At 40.0% G+C, this 19,215-nt stretch overlaps 1 protein-coding gene across 1 annotated transcript; it reads left to right on the forward strand.

The window, feature by feature from the left end:
- The first annotated feature begins 17,781 nt into the window (after positions 1–17,781).
- Positions 17,782–18,378, forward strand: LOC149164168 (uncharacterized). Its single transcript, XM_089429388.1, has one exon. It carries the CDS (start codon positions 17,782–17,784, stop codon positions 18,376–18,378), a length of 597 nt encoding a protein of 198 aa, XP_089285514.1.
- Positions 18,379–19,215: the final 837 nt, after the last annotated feature.

Consider the following 19,215-nt stretch of genomic DNA (forward strand, 5'->3'; position numbering starts at 1 on the left):
TAGTGATTCTCTACTGAAGTTCAAAGATTTAAGATCATATATGCATTCATGACTTGCAACTTATATGTTTACCATATGTTTAATGAAATACCTAATGTGTATTAGCTTGTCTAGGTCAAGTTCTTGATTCAAGTTTGAATGTTTGGCATTGTTATCATCTTAATCATGATTCTAGAAAGTTACAGACAGTTCTAGCTAGTGGTGTGGATGCTTGCCTAAAAAAGTGCCACAGATCTCAGAACCACATGCACTAAACTGGAGAAATTGGGTCATAACCACACGCAGGAAATCTTGTGGCCAGTGCTGTTGGAGCCTCATAACCTCACGTATGCAGGGTTATGGGTGCAGTTAGAGTGTTAAGTCACTGAAAAAGAGTTATAGCTCAGGGATTGGTTACCAGGGGTGGTTGTCAGGCTCCTAAGTGATCTGTAGTCTTTGAGGGATGTTAATAAGTTTTCAGTTTGTCGGCCCCACTTACATAACTGGAACTTGGAGGTCAGGTCATGTCATAGTAGCACTCAACTCACATTTACCCTGGAAATCTTGTAAAAGAGGGTAAATGTGGGGTGGGTGGTTACATTCTTTGAAGGGGAGCGACATGTTAAGCCCTATATAAGCTCCATATTAACCCTAAAACCCCTTATTAAGACCCAAATACTGAGTGATTACATTTCTATTGATATATTGTTATGTAGACTAGAACCCTTCAATGGTCCCATTTTATTATAATTGTACCTTTTGTCTCCCATATATAATGAAGTATAGTCTTAAGATCATTAAATATCATCTTGTACATTGTATTCATTATAAAAGAAGGCTTCACCCTCGAAGACAACTATAATGATCGGTTTCTTATCATTTTTAAGGCACAAGGTTCACAACAATTTGAGAATAAGTTATTAAAATTTGGCCATTATCATAAGGAGAAATAAAACGATTTATATAGGAGAGACAATATTAGAAGATCCTATTAAGTGGAAAAATGTGCCAAGAGAAATTATGGAATTTCTAGTGACAAACCTATCAATATAAGATGGACCCTGAAGTGGTGAATTGTTTATGTAGAAGAATCTTTAACTAATCAAGCATTAAGGGTAACAATATTTTGAAGAGATAAGACATGTTAAACCTCAAGGTCTAAAACTATTTCATTATTATTTATATAATTGATACCACTATTGATGAGCTCATAATTTGTAATTATACCTTTTGTCTCTTTTTTCTCAAAGGAAATCCTGTGGTTTCCACCTTCTTCCTTATAATATCCCAATGAAAAGAGGCTCAACCACTAATCATAATAGTGTTTGGAAACCTTGAAGAACCTAATCAGATTTATGACCTAACACTATCCAGTAAAAAATATGCTTAGGTGAATAATTCCACCGATTAAACAAAACCTTGAAATTTTAACCTTTTATGTTTACGTCGATAGGCGTCCCTTCTTGAAATTGGTCAGACCAACCTTTGTATACCCCTTTCCACCCATGATGACATTTGTCCCATGGTATGAGAAAGACATTTGTCCCCGTAACATACTCTACCCTAAACAAATTTAAAATTACTAATTTTAACACAACATTCTACTTACTTTACGATCAAATACTTTTCCCACATGTAATTAAACATGTATTAATGATTGACAAGCAATAAATCAAATCGAACAAATGAAAAGTAGGGGTATGGTTCATGTTTGTCCAATTTACAATATGGTTTCATTTATGTTTCATTCGGAATTTCATACAATGGTTTCTCAGCACCTTTTCCTCGTCAGGTTGTTCGCCATTTGCTCTTTTGGTAAATTTGGAAAGAGGGCTCTACTGCAAACCCCCACGAATTCAAAACTCTTTACGAGACAACCATCAAACCCTTCTTTTCCGCTTCCTTTTTTTGTCAAGAGTCAAGGGTTAAATCTCTTTCATAGTCTTCCTCCTGTTGTAGCTAACACAATGCTCCGCATAGGGTTCTCAATCAGGGTAACTGGATCTGGCATGGAGGTCTATTGGTTCTCAACCAAGAATTATGTTTTTCAAGCTAAGGAGTAGGTATATATATTTTTTATTCTTTTTAATGGTTTTTCTTTCCATTTCTATACATGTGCAGAGGGCCACTGCGCTTACTTATGGTAACTAATACTCTGCCTTTGGTGGCAGGGCAAGCCTTGTGTTACCAGGCCACCACAAGTGAGAAAGTTATCATCTAGCATAATTCAATGCCCTTTCTGATTTTCTAACCTCTAATTCCTCTAAGCTTAATATGTGTTTTTAATGGATTTGATGTTTGTATAGGTGGGTAATCAAACTCCTTCTAAGCTCAAGTTTATCTACCGCAAATGTTATTGAGGATGAGCACCCTAGCCAACAGCTGACTTCTAGGTTCTGTTGCTTCCAGGTTATTGAATCTTGGTCCATCTCATGCAGGGTTCTTCCCGTAGGTTTTTCGTTGGGTTACATTAAGTTGTTTTTACTGTTTGACAAGGTGTGTTGACCGCCAAGCCTTAATGGCTAACTATAACCCATATTTCTTTGATTTTATGCTACCAATCTTCTTTTTCTTCGTTGATGGTTCGACAATAACCAACACAATGGTTTAACTTATTGGTTGCAAGATGTATTAATTAAGCTAATTAAACCCAACAATATATACTTGTTTTCAGACAGCGGTTTCTTAGACTATTTTTAATAAAATATCAAATTTACCACTAGTAGTGGGAAAAATACATTAAAAAACGATGAGGGAGTCTTAAACTCTAAGTTAAGGTTGAGAAACTAAGTAATGAGTTGGTGGGAGGAGAGGTATAAGGTGCACTATTAATTATATATATATAGAGATATATATATTTATTTATATATGCATCTGATATTGTATTGATATTTTAAATATTTTATTAAGAATAGATATCAAAATTTCGTTATTCTCTTAATGATGTAATATTATATAAGATGGGCATTCTCTATGTAATTTTTTTAATAAGACTTTTCACATTTTCATTGTTATTAAAATATGACAATATTATTGTTATGTAATTTGTGTATTATAATTTTCCATACTAATATATTTTGTATCATTTTGATATATATATTTTTTATAATTATAAGATAAATTAATATAGAAAGTTTGATAGTTTTAATTATTTTTTGAGTTTTGTTTTTTTGAAATATTGTATAATTATATTCAATTCAAATTTTTGAACTAATAAATAAGACATAATGATAATAACAATATGTATTACTTTAAATTTTATGTAATTATATAAATTTAAAAATTAAAATTATAAAGGGAAATTTTGTTTTATTCTTTTCCTTTTTAAAATGTGTGTAATTATATAGATTTTAAAATATAAATATTAAAAAGACTAAATAATTGTATGGTAAATACTTACCCACTTTATTTCCTAACATACAATATAAATAATTGTGCAAATCTCCATTTTCAAAAACTAAATACTTTTTGTTTTTATAACAAAATTATAAATTTCCAATTATATAATTATATAATTAATAGAAAATTATAGAAAAACATATTTCTTATCAATTTAAATTTTTTATTAAATTTTTACTAATCCAAATCAATTTAAAATAGGGCAAAACCTAAAAGCATCTTCTTTATGTATAAAATTTGAATATAATAAAATATAACATTCTAAATATAATTTTTATTTATTATGATGATGATGATGATTAATGTCCACTAAGACCAATGCGGTCTATCAGACCTCAAGAAAGGAGAGTCTAATTGTCATTCTTCACAATCTTGTTTCTATGATTAAGGAGCAGGGAAAGAACTATTCCAAGATCGCTATAGTTGGGCTGACTTAATGTAGTATACCTAGGGGGGATAACATGGGGTACAAAGGGAGGTACCCAAGGGAATAATGTAATAATGGGATGGACCATAGTTAATAAATAAAGTGGTTAACCCGCAAAAATAAAAATAAAAATATCTCTCCACTTTGCCCAAGAAAGTGTTATGATACCACTTGTAAAAGATCTATCCTGCAAATATATGAAAATAACAAATATGCCCAGAAATAATAAGAGAGAAATAGATAAACTTCAAATCTTTATTAATATTAAACCCTTAAGGTAGGGTAACACCATACAATCACTCCTTAAGGAAGGATAACATTCCACAAGCCATATGCTTGTCAATACAATAATCATTGACATCTCTCAATGGGGAGTCTCTAGCCTCTATATTATTCCCTTGGGTACCTCCCTCTGTACCCCATACTATCCCCCCTAGGTATACTACACTTAATAAGTCAAGAAGATTGGAGGTGTGGCTGATGATAGGGAATTGAGAGAGGATGTGGGCAAGAGCCAGACAGTCTAAAAGGAAGTGCTTTTTATCTTCCACCTTCTTAGTATCATAAATCTGACAGATTCTATCATCCCAAGGAGTCTTGGGAGTGGACCACCACCCGGTCTCACTCCGAAGCTCATGAGAGTTAGTTCTAATCCTAATGATGTTCATTTTCTTCTTAGTGCTAGTCAACATAGAGAGATAATTTTGGTTATCAAGTGTGTGGTTGATCATCTCCTTATATTACCTTAGCTTCCTTTTACCCTTCAACTCCTTAGCATCCCACATCTTGTCCTTAAAACTGGAGGTAATAGTATCTTTGATATTGTCCTTTCTTCCCATGATGATCATCTCCTTAATTCCTCAAAGGTTGAACCAAGACTGAGCATCCTGATGCCACCCACGCTTGAGGTGCGAGTGGGGGTTTTGACTAAAGTTAGAAGCAATTTTTGGGATCCTCTTGGATTCCATATTGTGAAACTTCTTCTTATACATCATATATCTAAACATAGCTACACTTTCAATGGGGGAGACACGAGTTTCGATCAAGAGGATATGATAGGGAGTATTTCCCTTGATCTTGAGGTTATAGGTTATGAATTTCTTTTGGATCATCTCAATCTTTCTCCACGACTCCCTAGATATACTGCATCCCCAAACTTCACATCCATATAAGATAACAGGGGTGACGAGAGTCTCAAAGAGGAACCTTTTTTTACTTCAAATGTAAATATCGGCTGACTTACAATTGTTTTCAAGTTCATAATAAGCTTTCCAACCTCCAATAATTCTTTTCTCAATGCTATAATTCCAGTTGTTCTGATGAGGAAAGTCAATACCCAAATATTTATAAGAAGAAACCTGCTCAAGACAATTGTTATCATAGACAAAACTACCATGGGTGATCTTTTTAGATTTAATGATCATGACTTTAGTCTTGTGAGTATTAACTGTCATACCCATATTAGAGCAGTATACATGAAGAGTCCTAAGCTACTTGTCTAGGTCATCATGGCTCCTTGCAAGAAGAACAATATCATCAACATAAAGGAGAAGAGTAATGATAATACCAGCGAGTTCGATGCCTTTGTAGCGCTCAGTTTCCAGACACTCCTCTAGTTTGTCAATGTAAATACCAAAAAGGCTAGGGGAAAAGGGACAACCTGATCCGGATTTAAACAGGAACGCAACAAACTACAGATATAACCATATACACAAAGATGCAGCGGAAATAATACTTCATTTCATTAATGGAAAATACTGAAATATGCTTACAACTAGAAATGGAAATAAACTAGCTAGGGCGATGGTAGCTTATCTCTGAGAAGAGATGTGATGGCTACATGCCTCTGAACTATGTTACAATGAGGCTCGAAGGCCTATTTATTGTTGAGAAACAATGGAAAACCCTTAACATTCCAAAACCTAACCCTAGGAGATGAAACGCAAAACTGTGGGCCCCGTTTGGGGTAAATTGGTACATCAATTTCCCGGGGTCGTAACTTTGGCATACGATCTCCGTTTGACGCGTACAATAGCTCATTAGAAAGATCTATCCGAGCACTATCATTGTTGGAACGGGCAACATCGATCCATGATTCCCCAAAAAACGTCGTTTAGGGCCTCAAAACGGCTCCGGAAGTTCAAGACCCGAAAAACTGCTAAAAATAGTAAGTTGTGCTACAATTAAGGAAACTGAAAATGCTGAGAAAGATAATGGTGGGGGTCCAGGTGGACTTGGCAGGTGGCCACCAATATCCACCTGGATCATTCCTCCCCCCTTAGGAAGCAATGGTCCCCATTGCGTTGAGCTCCTCCATGAGATGAGGAAACTTCTGCTGAACTTGTTCCCTGGTGAGCCACTTGCCCTGCTGAAGGAGTAGGCCTGCTTTGAAAACTCGATACAGTTGGATATTCTGTTGGCGAGTGTTCTTGATCTGTGTGTCCATGATCCGATCAGTTGCAGCTTGTTCCATGCAATCTGGATTTAATTCTGTGGGTTTGAGCTGTTCTGCAATGTCGGATGTGTCTACCAATGGTGGAAAGTATGGCTGAAGGCGGTCCACATTGAACACTGGGTGCAGGCCAAGGAATGGGGGAATGCTGAGCTCAAATGCATCGTCTCCCATAGCCTTAGTAATGGTGTAAGGACCATATCGGAGTGGTCTCAATTTCCGATAGGCTCCAGTAAGGCGTTCCTTTTGCAAATGCAACCAGACTTTGTCGCCCACCTGAAACTTGTGTGGCACCCGGTGTTGATCATGTCGCTGCTTGTACTTGGCATTTGATTTCTCAAGAATGTCATGGACCTGCTGGCGAATATGTTGGATGCACTCAATGAAGCTGGTGGCCTTATCTGTTTCGGACTGGACATGAGCTAAATTCATGTAAGTAGCTGCAAGTGGCATGGCCACATCAATGGGGCATAGTGGTTGGAATCCCAAACCCACCTGAAAAGGGCTATGGCCAGTGGAGCTGTGAAGAGCTCGGTTGTAGCTGTGCTGAACATAGGGGAGGCTCTCGTCCCATGTGCGTGGATGCTTTGAGTTATACATGCGCAGAATGTGCACAATCATCCTGTTGACAACCTCTGTCTGGCCATCAGTTTGAGGATGGAAGGCTGTGGACTTCGTGAGTTTGGTGTCCAGCATCGACCAGAGACTGGACCAAAATGTGTGCTGAGAAACCGACTGTCCCGATCTGAGATGATAGACTGTGGGATCCCAAAGTTCACCCACACTCGTTCAAAGAAGAGTTTAGCAGTGGCTTTTGCTGTGATATTCTTCTTGCAGGCCACCATAATGGCCATCTTCGAGAACCTGTTGACGACCACAAAAACACAGTCATTTCCATGCTTAGTGGAAGGAAGGCCTGACATGTAATCCATGGAGATGGATTCCCAAGGTCGAATAGGGGTAGGCAACGGGGTATAGAGGTCGTGCTTCTTAATGGTCGGTTTGGCAATGGCACAGGCAGTACATGATCGGATGTACTTCCCAACATCATGTCAAAGATTCGGCCAATAGAAATAATTTTGCAGTACTGCCACTGTTTTCTCGACCCCGAAATTCCCAGCAGCCCGACTGTAGTGTGCTTCCCAAATCATCTTGGCACGCTCGCTTGAAGGAACACAAAGGTGACCGAGGTGGCATAATAGGGCATCCTGGAGGTGAAAATCTGCAACATGCCGACCCTCCAAGAGTGTCTGGTATGTGTGGCCGAATTCTGGGTCGCTTTTGTAGAGAAGTGGCCAATCAGAAGTCTCGTGCCCACAAGAGTTGAGCACGGTGGTTAGCGCCATGATCGGTGGCCGACTGAGGCAATCTGCAACATTATTGGTGCTACCCTTTTTATACTTGATGTTCAAGTGAAACTCTTGCAGGTATGTAGACCACTTCTGATGGCGATCATTCTGCAATTTCCCTTGGGTCTGTATGAACTGCAGCGGTCGGTGGTTTGTGTGGATGACCGTTTCCTTCCCCAAAATGTAATGCTTCCATTGTCAGCAGGCCTGTACAATGGAATACATCTCTTTATCATAAGTGGGGTACTTTTGGACTGTGTCTGAAAGTGTTTCACTATGATATGCCACTGGATGTCCATGTTGAGTAAGGACTGCCCCAATAGCATAGTCAGAGGCATCTGTCTCGACCTCAAATGGTTGTTGTAAATCTGGTAACGCGAGCACTGGTGTCGTGCAGAGGCGATCCTTCAACTCCCTGAATGCCTTCTGTTGAGATTCAGACCAAAAGAATTTTGCTTTCGCCCCGCCCTTGGTGACTTGACTCAAGGGCCAAGAAATATGATAAAACCCCAACACAAACCTGCGGTAGAAGTTGGCAAGACCTAGAAAGCTGCGGAGCTCTGTTAGAGTGGTTGGAGAGGGCCAATCCCGAATGACTTGGATCTTGGCTGGATCGACATGCACCCCCTGTTCATCAATGATGCATCCCAGATACTGAACCTGGGTCATGCCAAAAGTGAATTTCTCCAAATTTGCACATAGCTTGTGTTGCCGCAGTGTTTGGAGAACCTGTCGGATGTGGTGGAGGTGCTCTTCCTAACTCTGGCTGAAGATCAGAATGTCATCCAAGTATACTACTACAAAGGAGTTGGTGAATGGCCGCAAGATGTCATCCATTAGCCTCATAAAGGTTGCAGGAGCATTCGTTAACCCGAAAGGCATGACCAACCATTCGAAGAGGCCCTCCTTGGATTTGAAGGCAGTCTTCCACACATCGGAGGGTTCGATTGGTACCTGGTGATATCCTGACTTCAGATCGATCTTGCTGAAATATTTCGCCCCCTTTAGTTGGCCTAGGAGGTCATCAATCCGCGGGATCGGGTACTTATTACGGACAGTGATCTTGTTCAGCGCCCGATAGTCAATACAGAGTCTCCACGTCCCATCCTTCTTCTGTACCAACACGATCGGGCTCCCACAGGGCGATGAACTCGGACAGATGTGACCTTTCTGCAGGAGCTCCTGAATCTGCCTCTTGATTTCATCGTTCTCCAGAACGGAGCGCCGATAAATTGGTCCATTGGGTAGCGGCGCACCTGGGGTCAGATCGATGGAGTGCTTGACTTGACAGTGCAGAGGAACCCCTGCCGGGGAGGTGAAGATGTCCTCGTACTCCTCCACAACCTTGTCCATCTGTAGTTGTCGTGCAGAGGGACCCCGTTTGGAGGTCGCGGCCACTGTCTTCTTCTTTCCTTGAGGGCGTATCATCAGGAAAACAAATTTCCTGATTTTGGAAATGATCTTACTGCATTGTTTTGCAGTAATCAAAGAGATGGCGGCAGGTGGTGCTACCTCTGGTATCCTGAACAACTTATTTCCCAATGTAATAATAACAACACGGGGCCTTGATTCATACACAGCATGTCGCTTCCACAAGTATGGTTGTCCTAGTAATACATCACAAACTTCAAGAGGAGCAATGTCACACAATACCTCATCCGTGAAGGGCTTGATGTTGTATGGAAGGCGACACTGCTGGCTCACGCGAAGATCTCGTCCTTGGTGAAGCCACCCAATGGTGTATGGTTGTGGATGTGCTGTGGTCGGTAAGCCCAACCGCTTCACGACCTCTGCCGAAATGAGGTTCTTTTGACTCCCGCTATCAACAATGAACTGTATCGGGGAGCCCTTTACCCACATCTGGGAGTGGAAGAGACGCTCCTCCTCCTCTGGATCTTCGGGTTCATTTTTCTGGATCTTTGCGGTAGCAACAGTGGCGCTGGGATCCGCATCAATGATCTGCTTCCCTTTTTCATACCCCTTATCGGGTTCTGACTCAGAGTCGGAACATGCATCTGATTCTGAAACCTTTAGCTCAGCCACCAGTGACTGCTTGGCCCGACACTCGCTTGTGTTGTGAGTGGAGCTCTTATGGAACTCGCACCATTTTCCAGTGTCCTTTCTCGGCTTCGCGGCGCTGTTCTTTGCTTGCAGCTTCGGCTGGTTGTCTTGGGCTGTCCTGCCTTGGCTTTGTCCTTTGTTCTATGGTTTAGGGTCACCTTTCCCCTGCTTTGGATTCGCAGATCCAAAGTCTCGCTTCTTTTGTTTAAACTTCTGCTCGACCTTGACGGCATATCGATATGCTGCGCCGAGCGAGGGGATGTTTAGGAATTGTATTTCTTCCTGGATGTACTTGTGCAGGCAGCCACGGTATTTGAGTATCAAATGTTGCTCCGAATCCTTGATACCCAACTTTGTGCGAAGGGTATGGAAAAGATTGGTGAACTCCGGCACGTCTTGGTCCCTTCCCTGCCGCAGCGTGGTCCACTTTATGTATTCATCCTCATAGCTTCCGATAGGGTAGTACTGCTCCTTGAAGGCATCCCGGAACGAATCCCAGGTGGGTGCTGCTGAAAATAGTGAGCCAGTACTTTCATCCTTCTACTCGCAGTAGGTTTCCCACCAGTCCTTGACGTGGGGGGCTGCTTTGAGAAGAGCAAAAACAATCTTTTCCCGACTCAAAAATTCATGAACAGAAAAATAACCCTCTAGCAGATTTAACCATTTATCTACGACATCTGCGTCTATCTGACCCTCGAATATGGGGATTTCAAAATTAACTTGTACCTTGAAGGGTGTGGCGTTTCCAGAGTAGCTGCTGGAAGCCGATGCGTTGCTTCTGGGTAGCCACTGAAGGATATGGGCAAAGTTGTCCATCATCGCGTTCCGTTGTCGCTCGAGGGCTTCTTCAAGCAAGATTTTGATGGGATCTCCTGCCCCCTCATCTTTCTTCTCGTCCGCCATGGGAGGTCGTCGGGATTTGCAAGGCTAGTCTTGCAAAGGTTCAACCAGTTCAAACCCTAACTCCTTATATCCCGACCTTGTTGGGGACATGCAAAGAAAAACAGAGAAAAAGCAGACCGCTTTGATACCACTGATCCGGATTTAAACAGGAACGCAACAAACTACAGAGATAACCATATACACAAAGATGCAGCGGAAATAATACTTCATTTCATTAATGGAAAATACTGAAATATGCTTACAACCAGAAATGGAAATAAACCAGCTAAGGCGATGGTAGCTTATGAGAAGAGATGTGATGGCTACATGCCTCTGAACTGTGTTACAATGAGGCTCAAAGGCCTATTTATTGTTGAGAAACAATGGAAAACCCTTAACATTCCAAAACCTAACCTAAGGAGATGAAACGCCAAACTGTGGGCCCCGTTTGGGGTAAATTGGTACATCAATTTCCCGGGGTCGTAACTTTGGCATACGATCTCCGTTTGACGCGTACAATAGCTCATTAGAAAGATCTATCCAAGCACTATCATTTTTGGAACGAGCAACATCGGTCCATACCATGGACCCATGTTGCCCCCGGATTCCCCAAAAAACGTCGTTTAGGGCCTCAAAACGACTCCGGAAGTTCAGGACTCGAAAAACTGCTAGAAATAGTAAGTTGTGCTACAATTAAGGAAACTGAAAATGCTGAGAAAGACAATGGTGGGGGTCCAGGTGGACTTGGCAGGTGGCCACCAATATCCACCTGGATCACAACCTTGCTTAACCCCGATATTTCATTTAATATCTTTTGACCACCCTCCGTTGGTCTTAAGCTTGGAAATGATATTCTCGTAGAGGTGAATCACAACAATCCTTAGTTCAGGAGGAACCATGATTTCTTCAAGCCTCTCCCAGAGCTTATCTCATGGGACAGTGTCGAAAGCTATTCTAAAGTCCACAAAACAACATAAGAGATCAGTTTTACTATTGCGACATTCCTTTGTGATGATCCTAAGAGTGACAAGGTGGTCGATGGTCAAGTGATGCCTCCTAAAACCATATTGCCCTTTAGCTCTTTTACCGTGGTTCTCAAGCCAAAGGTTAAGTTTTTTTTCTAGAATGAGCCCATAAAGCTTGGTTAGGATGTGGCTAATCATAATGGTCCTGTAGTTAGAGGAAACACTTTTGTCTCGATTTTTGAAGATAGGCACAATAAGGCTTTGCGTCCAAATCTTAGGGAAGCCATACTTTACAGTCAAATTGAGAAGCTTGTGAAGATGAGGAATGATGATAGATTTTCCCATTTTAAATACCTCAGCTTGGTAACCTTCAATATCTTTGGCCTTCCCATTAGCGAGCTTATTAGTCCTTGACTCAATGTCTTCCAGAGAAAAAATATCATCCTTAATATGAGTATTTAAGATGGTGCCCATGGTGTCCAAGGAGTCATATAACTTCGTAAGATAGCTATCCCAATTTTCCCGGGGGATAGAATGATTATCTTTAGTTTTACGAGCAAGCACATTCCGCCAAAACTTTCTAGGCGCAACTTTAGAAAGCTAGAGAAGATGCTATTGTCTCTTATTAATATATCACATCTTCTTCCTCTTAATGAGAGCTTTGTAAATATTTATATTATGGAGCATAATGCTTTCATTAGGGGCATTTCTGATTGCTTTCCTGGAAATCTTACATTCTTTGTCATACCAACGATTGGAAGTTCTAGTATTTTCCATATATGAAGTATTATTAGATAAATTGCTAATGGTGGTGGAAAGGGTAGTAGTAAAATAGTAATAGATTTGATCAATGTTGTTATTATAAGTTAGGGAGCCTAAATCCCTTTGCAAATCCCTTAAGAAAAGGTCAACATTACTTCTGTCAAAGTGAATGTGAATTTTTCTTTCATTGTTCTCCTGCATGTGGATGGTATGCATAGCAAGATTGAGGGATAAAGACAAAGGTTTGTGGTCAGAGTCAGGATCGTACCTATTAAGAAGCTCAAAGTTTGTAATATGGTTAAGGACATGGATGTTAGAAATCACATAATCCATGACGTCGCTACCTAACCCATGGAAACAGGTCATTTGACTGGAGAGAGGCCATTTATTAATACCATTACAAATGATTAGGTCCTGGGAACTACAAAGTTTGAGGAGCTCGGTGCCAAATAAGTTCTCATCATGTCTTCATATTTTCTCTTGAATCTATTAGTTAAGTTACCATCCTCATCAAGCCACAAGGGTTCAGGGTTAGAGTTGTTACTTAACATAATATCTTGGTTAGAGGTAGTTCGAGCATTAAAGTCCCCAAACAAAAGGATATTGCCTTCATTCCTAAGGTTGTAGATGTCTTTTTCTAAGGTATTGAAAGGAAAATTCTTATCGAGGTTATTTTTCTTATAGGATGTAGAGTTGATAGGGGCAAAATAGTAGATTGCAAGAAAGATCCTATTGGTTGTAGAATCAGAGATCTCGATCCAAATATATTGATTAAAGGGGTCAGTTTTATGAAGCCAGATGTGAGAGGAAATAATGTTCCTAATATAATAGGCTATACCACCAAAACCTCTCCTGGAGGATTTCTTATTCCAGGCAAACCAAAGAGTGAACCTATCAAGGTGAGGGACCCTAAATTCGTCATGCTCCCAAGTTTCAACTAAAAGAATAAGATCAATATCACTCGGGATCCAACTTAACATAGGACTTTTACACAATGAAAAACCACGACAATTTCAGAAGAAGATCCAGAGTGATGCTATTCCCTATTTATCACTCGTGTTTGGGACTTTATCTCTAATAGTAGCTTTTCTATTCCTAATGATTGCCCATTTTCCTTCTTTTCTTGCCTCCTTGACCTTTTGTATTTCTTTCCTAAGTTTAACTTGGTCTTCTGGAATGAGATCTTCATTTATAAATATGCATGTTCCCTTTAGGCTTGGGGATTTCCTAAGTATATTTAATTTATGGTCATTACAACTGACCTTGACACAGATTAGTCTATGTTTATTCTCAAGTATCTTTCCTACCCTTATTGCTTCGGTGAGATAAGTTGTTTGAATTTGAGATTTTGTCTCTAATTGTTCTTTAACTAATACTAATGTGTCTTCATTGTTTTGTTCTTCTATACCAGCAATTATAAGGTGTAAGGCTCTTTTGTGGCACTCATGGTCGAGTACAATTAGTTTATTAATTTCTTCTTTTATGGGTTTAATATCTAATTTATTCTCTGTGTTATTTAGGGCTGAGTTATTATGTAGTTGTTCTTTTAGATTTTTAATCTCGCTTTTCAAAGTGTCATTTTCTTTAACCATTGCTTGTTTTCTATGTTTGATTTCTTGAATTCTACCTTTCATTCCTTGGAGTTCAGTCTCGAGTGAGAGTATTTTATTTTCTAACGATTTGTGGTTATTATCAAACATTATAGTTAATTCTAGTTTAAAATGGTTTTCTCTTTCTTCTCTTCATCTTTCTAAAGATTCAATGTACTCATAAAGACTCTCTAGGGTAATTTTACTTGGTCTCCCTTTGCTAGAGGGAGGTTTAAAAAGATGAAAAGTACTAATAGTGGAAATAAGCAAAACTTAACAAGAGGAGAGTAAGTGGAAACGTATGCACCTATGAGAGATCAGATTGTATATTAATATTAACTCATTATATTAATATTTTATAATTAAATTATTGTTTTTAAATTATCAAAATTAATAAATTTTTATTCAAATATAATTAATAATTAATTTATTATCCAAATCAGTCAGAGCTCCATGTTTAAAGAATTATATCATCTCAATTCCATATATTAATAATGACATCATTTTAATTAAACATATATTATTAATTATATAAATTTAATTAACTTATATTATTATTAATTTTTTTTATATATTTAAAATAACTTAAAATTAAATTTTAATAATAAATAGTTAACTCGTTTTCTAAAAGGAGATTTCAAACTTTTTCTATGGCCAGTCATAATAAGATTCTCGACCTTTTAATGCAATTGGTAAGTACAACCTTCTAGTCTTGTCATTGATGGGACTTTGCTTTTTAAATTATTAACTTTTATCCTCTTTGTTATAGTATACAATTGACATATTTACGTCGATAGGCTTCTCTTCTTGAAAATGGCCAGACTAACCTTTGTCTACCCTTTTCATCATGTGATGACAACTTTCCTGTGGTGTGAGAAAGACATTTGTCCCCATTTTCAGCTATGAACCTTCCTCCATGCTGCACGATCGTGGTCTCCACAGATTTCTATGCCGATAAAACACGAGATGTTCGATTTTTCGAGGACAACGTAGACGTTCAACGCATGAAGGAGGTGAACCCATCGGTCAATGAGCCAATCATGCCTACCCTCATCAAATTCAACGACATCAACCCTGAATCCATCATTTTGAAGCGATGTTTATGCTCTTTTTTAACTAAATTAACTAATTAAAAAAATGTCAAATGAACAATTGTGTTGAAATGAGTTATGATTTTTCGTATGTGTTATTGATATGTCGTTGTATTGGCCTATGAAATTGTAAGTAAACTTAGTTATAGGTTAAGAATCTCCATTTTAGATAAATTTACACCGTTAAGAATTTTGTTACAAATTTTTAAAAATGTATATATGTTTAACTCATTACTATTATTATTATTATTATCTAACTGTTATGAGATTCAAATCCACATGTGGATTGTAGCTTGTATACTAAGTGAGTACAATGAAAATCCTTCTAGCTATACCTGTAAGCTCACAATAAGCTCACAACAGTCTTTATTTTCCATATATGTTAATCACTTTACTATCCTAAAGGACTCATGGTATTTGGAGGTTAGATTCTCCAAAAAAATGTAGAGACACAAAATTTACACTGCATATCAAACCCACTATCAAGTGATGCAGGAGCATCTGGCTGACAGGACGAGATAAAAGGAAGGTTGTTTGGTCTCTGAAGGGGACAGAGGAGTAAATTTGTTGAAGGGATAATGTGTTTGTTTTTTTCTTTTCTTTTATTTGATTAAGTTGTCTAAGTCAAGTAACTGAACAGTAACTAGGAACAGTAGAAATTATAATTAGTTAGGATTAGATTTTTAAAACAGCTAATTTTGTCTTTGTGTTAATGACGAACGACAAAGAAAAAGTTCTAAACAAAACTGATGTAACTAATCAAAACATAACCGACAGCGGTTGAAAAGAAACTGACAGTCACCTAACAGTTGTTAAAAGGGGAACAAAACATAGTAGTCTTTCTTCTTTGATTTTTTGGGTAATGAAAAAAATTGATTGTTACAAAAATTATGTGCACTCTAGCCTCTCCAGCGTCTCTAGACTGTTTTGAGTTGTTATACAATATAGCATCCATTTTTCTCTTATGTATAGTATAGTTCTGTGTGTGACATAATTCACAGGTGTATGGTTATATGTAAATCGAGCTACGCTGGTCCAACGAGAGAATTAAATCTGGACAGCACACGAAGGAACCCCCAAGACGAGGGACGAAAAGCCACTTATAGTTTACAAGAAATCTACAGGCGGAATTATCAAGACCCGACCCAAATTAAACGACAAGCGAGTAATTAATCTCAGACATTGCCAGGTATGCACAACAGACGAATATTCATAGCTCTATGCGTTTAAATTTATACAGAAGAGAAAACAGAAATTTCTGTGCATTCATTTCATATATATCAGTCAAAACCAAAACCGTTCAACAGTTACAAATTCCGTGCCAAATTCCTTGACAAGTTGGGGCAAGATACCACACGGGGTTAGAAACCCTCGACACAATTATAGACACCAAACAGAGAAGTAGCAATTGTAAACCCTACAGCCGAGACTGTAACTGTCAGCGGCGCAACAAGCCATTGACACACCGACTTGACAAAACCCGACCAGACTTGAACAAAAAAAAACAAAAGCGACCAGAGCATAGAAACGTTGCTACCCGTGAAAAGCTGGGACAACCAAGCCGCTAGGCTTCAAATCACTTCGAGTAGCCAACCAAGCCGCCAGGCCCCGAATCCTTTCAAGGAACCAGACCTACAGTCACAAAACAGTGTCATAAGAATAAGAAATGGTTCATAAGGAGGGACGAAGCATATAACAGGATGACATCAAATATCCGTAAGTGTTTACCTGACATTGGCGAGCCGTGGCCAAAGCAGTTCCACCAAAATACCCTACTCACCAAGGAGCCGGTACATTAGCTAGCTGAGAGAAGGAAATGCCAAAGCTGGTAGCATAGAACCGGAGAACATACCTTGTGAGTGACGAAGGCGCCGGAGAAAGTTGACACCATATCCTGCCTAAGAACGAGGAGGGATGAACAGGGGAGACCGGACCTTACCGAGTCAACATTGTCAATGGACCAGGAGGAGCAACATTCGGGCAGCATTCCGAGTCAGAGGACGAGCAGCAGAACCCCAGGTCGAAACCTCCAGAAACCACCGAGCATGCAGAGCATACAGAACCCAAACGAAATGTGCAAACCAAACGACCAAGTGAGGGTTTGATTGCCCATACCTAGGCGGGACGAGAAATCCGAGGGAGGACAGTTGGCAATCAACGGAGGGCAGAGGTACCAATCATCTGTACAAGTACAAAGGACAATTACAGTATCCATAAATTCAACCGTCGGCGAATCGACTTATATCCAAAAGAAATATGTTGTTCATTATTAACTGCCACGTAATTCCCGCATTGTTGTTCGTGGAGAAGGGCTACGTGGGCTGGGACCATCAAGTGGTATCAGAGCAATTGATTGAAAGAATCGGGATATGGAGGTTCAGAGACGAGGACGTGGAAGAGGTGTGTGCAGAGCAGCCGATGAGGGCTTGAGGGAAGAAATAAGGACCCTTACTGCTCGCTTAGAGGCAGTGGAGGCAGGAAGGAGAAGAGACCCAGAACTTGGAGATGATAGCGAGGAGGAGGCAGTAGCTGCTGCAGACGGATCAGATGAAGAAGCCCTAGAGATAAAACTGTTGAGATCAGTATTGCTAGCTAGCAGCAAACCTAAACTGGAGATTCCTAACTATGATGGCAGTCTGTCTGCAGATGTTCTGCTGGACTAGATAAGCGAGTTAGATAAGTATTTTGAAAACGAAGAGATTAGTGAGGACAAAAGAGTCAGATTTGTTGCAACCAAATTAAAAGGACACACTGCCTTATGGTGGGATAGTGTCCAGGCAGACAGAAGGAGAATGAATAAACAACCGATAAAGAAGTGGCCAAGGATGGTGGCAAAGCTGAAGGGCAGATTCCTGCCTAAAGATTATCAGGTTGAGCTTTACCGACGGGTACAAAACTTAAGACAGAAGGGTATGACCGTAAAGGAATACACAGAAGAATTTTATCGTGTAAACCTGAGGGCTGGTTATACTGATGATACTCCAGAGAAGACAGCGCGATACGTGAACGGTTTGAGGTTGGAAATCCTGGATGAGATTAGTATTCTTTCACCGCGTAACATAGAAGAAGCTTTTCAAAGTGTTGTAAAGGCTGAAGAAAAGATTAATAGGAAACAGAATAATAGGAGAGGACGGGGAAATGGTAGAGGACGAGGACAGTCCTATGGCAGAGGGAGAACTGCCAGTAACAACGAAGAAGGCAGTAGCTCCAGGGCTTCAGGAACAATAGAGAAGGGAGATAGCACGAGAGGAGGTCGGCCATATCAGCGAGGAAGAGGGAATGGCCAAGGAAGGGGAGCTAATGTCCAGTGCTACAGGTGCCACAAGTGGGGGCATAGATCCTTCGAATGCTCGGAAGCAGAGCACACTGGCCAGAGGGGAACATTTGTTGCACAGCCTGAGGAAGTTGAGGCACCGCCCTAGGAGGTGGAAAATGTGGCAGAAACAGGAGAGGCTTTGGTTCTAAATAAAGTACTGTTGAAGCCAGCCAAGGAGACGGCTGAGCAGACCCAACGGAAGGCACTGTTCCGAACAGTTTGCAAATCACATGGGAAGTGCTGTAAATTGATCATAGACAACGGGAGTACAGACAACTTGGTTGCCACCGAGATGGTGGAGAAGTTGGGCTTAAGGCGACTTAAGCACCCTACACCTTACAAGGTGTCATGGTTGCAGAAAGGCCACCAGCTATTAGTTGATGAACAGTGCGAGGTTGAATTTCACATTGGCAAGTACCAGGACAAGGTTGTTTGCGATATCATGCCAATGGACGTGTGCCACATACTGCTGGGGAGACCGTGGCAGTATGATCGGAAGGTGGTACACGATGGGAAGACGAATTGTTACAAATTTGTGAAAGATGGAGTCAAGCATACGCTTGTACCCATCAAAGAGGAGGACACAGCAGAAGCGAGTGGAACAAAAGCCTTATTAGTAGGTGGAAAACAGTTTATCAAATAGATTGAGAAGAATGAAGTGAATTATGTTGTCGTGAGGAGAGCTAAGACTGTGTTGCTGCACACAGAAATGTCTGAATTGCCTGCAGAGATTCAGGAGATGTTAGAGGAATTCAAGGACATTGTAGTTGATGACTTACCGGACAAGTTACCTCCCAAGAGGAGTATTAGCCATCATATCGATTTCATACCAGGAGCCAGCTTACCAAATAAAGCAGCGTATTGAATGAGCCCAAAGGATAACGAAGAGATTCGCAAATAGGTGCAAGAGCTGCTGGACAAGGGGTTGATCAGAGAAAGCTTG

Source organism: Pinus tabuliformis, chromosome 5_1, assembly GCF_031772625.1.
Source record: "Pinus tabuliformis cultivar Carrire ecotype Pingquan chromosome 5_1, CPIR1, whole genome shotgun sequence".
Classification (NCBI taxonomy): domain Eukaryota; kingdom Viridiplantae; phylum Streptophyta; class Pinopsida; order Pinales; family Pinaceae; genus Pinus; species Pinus tabuliformis.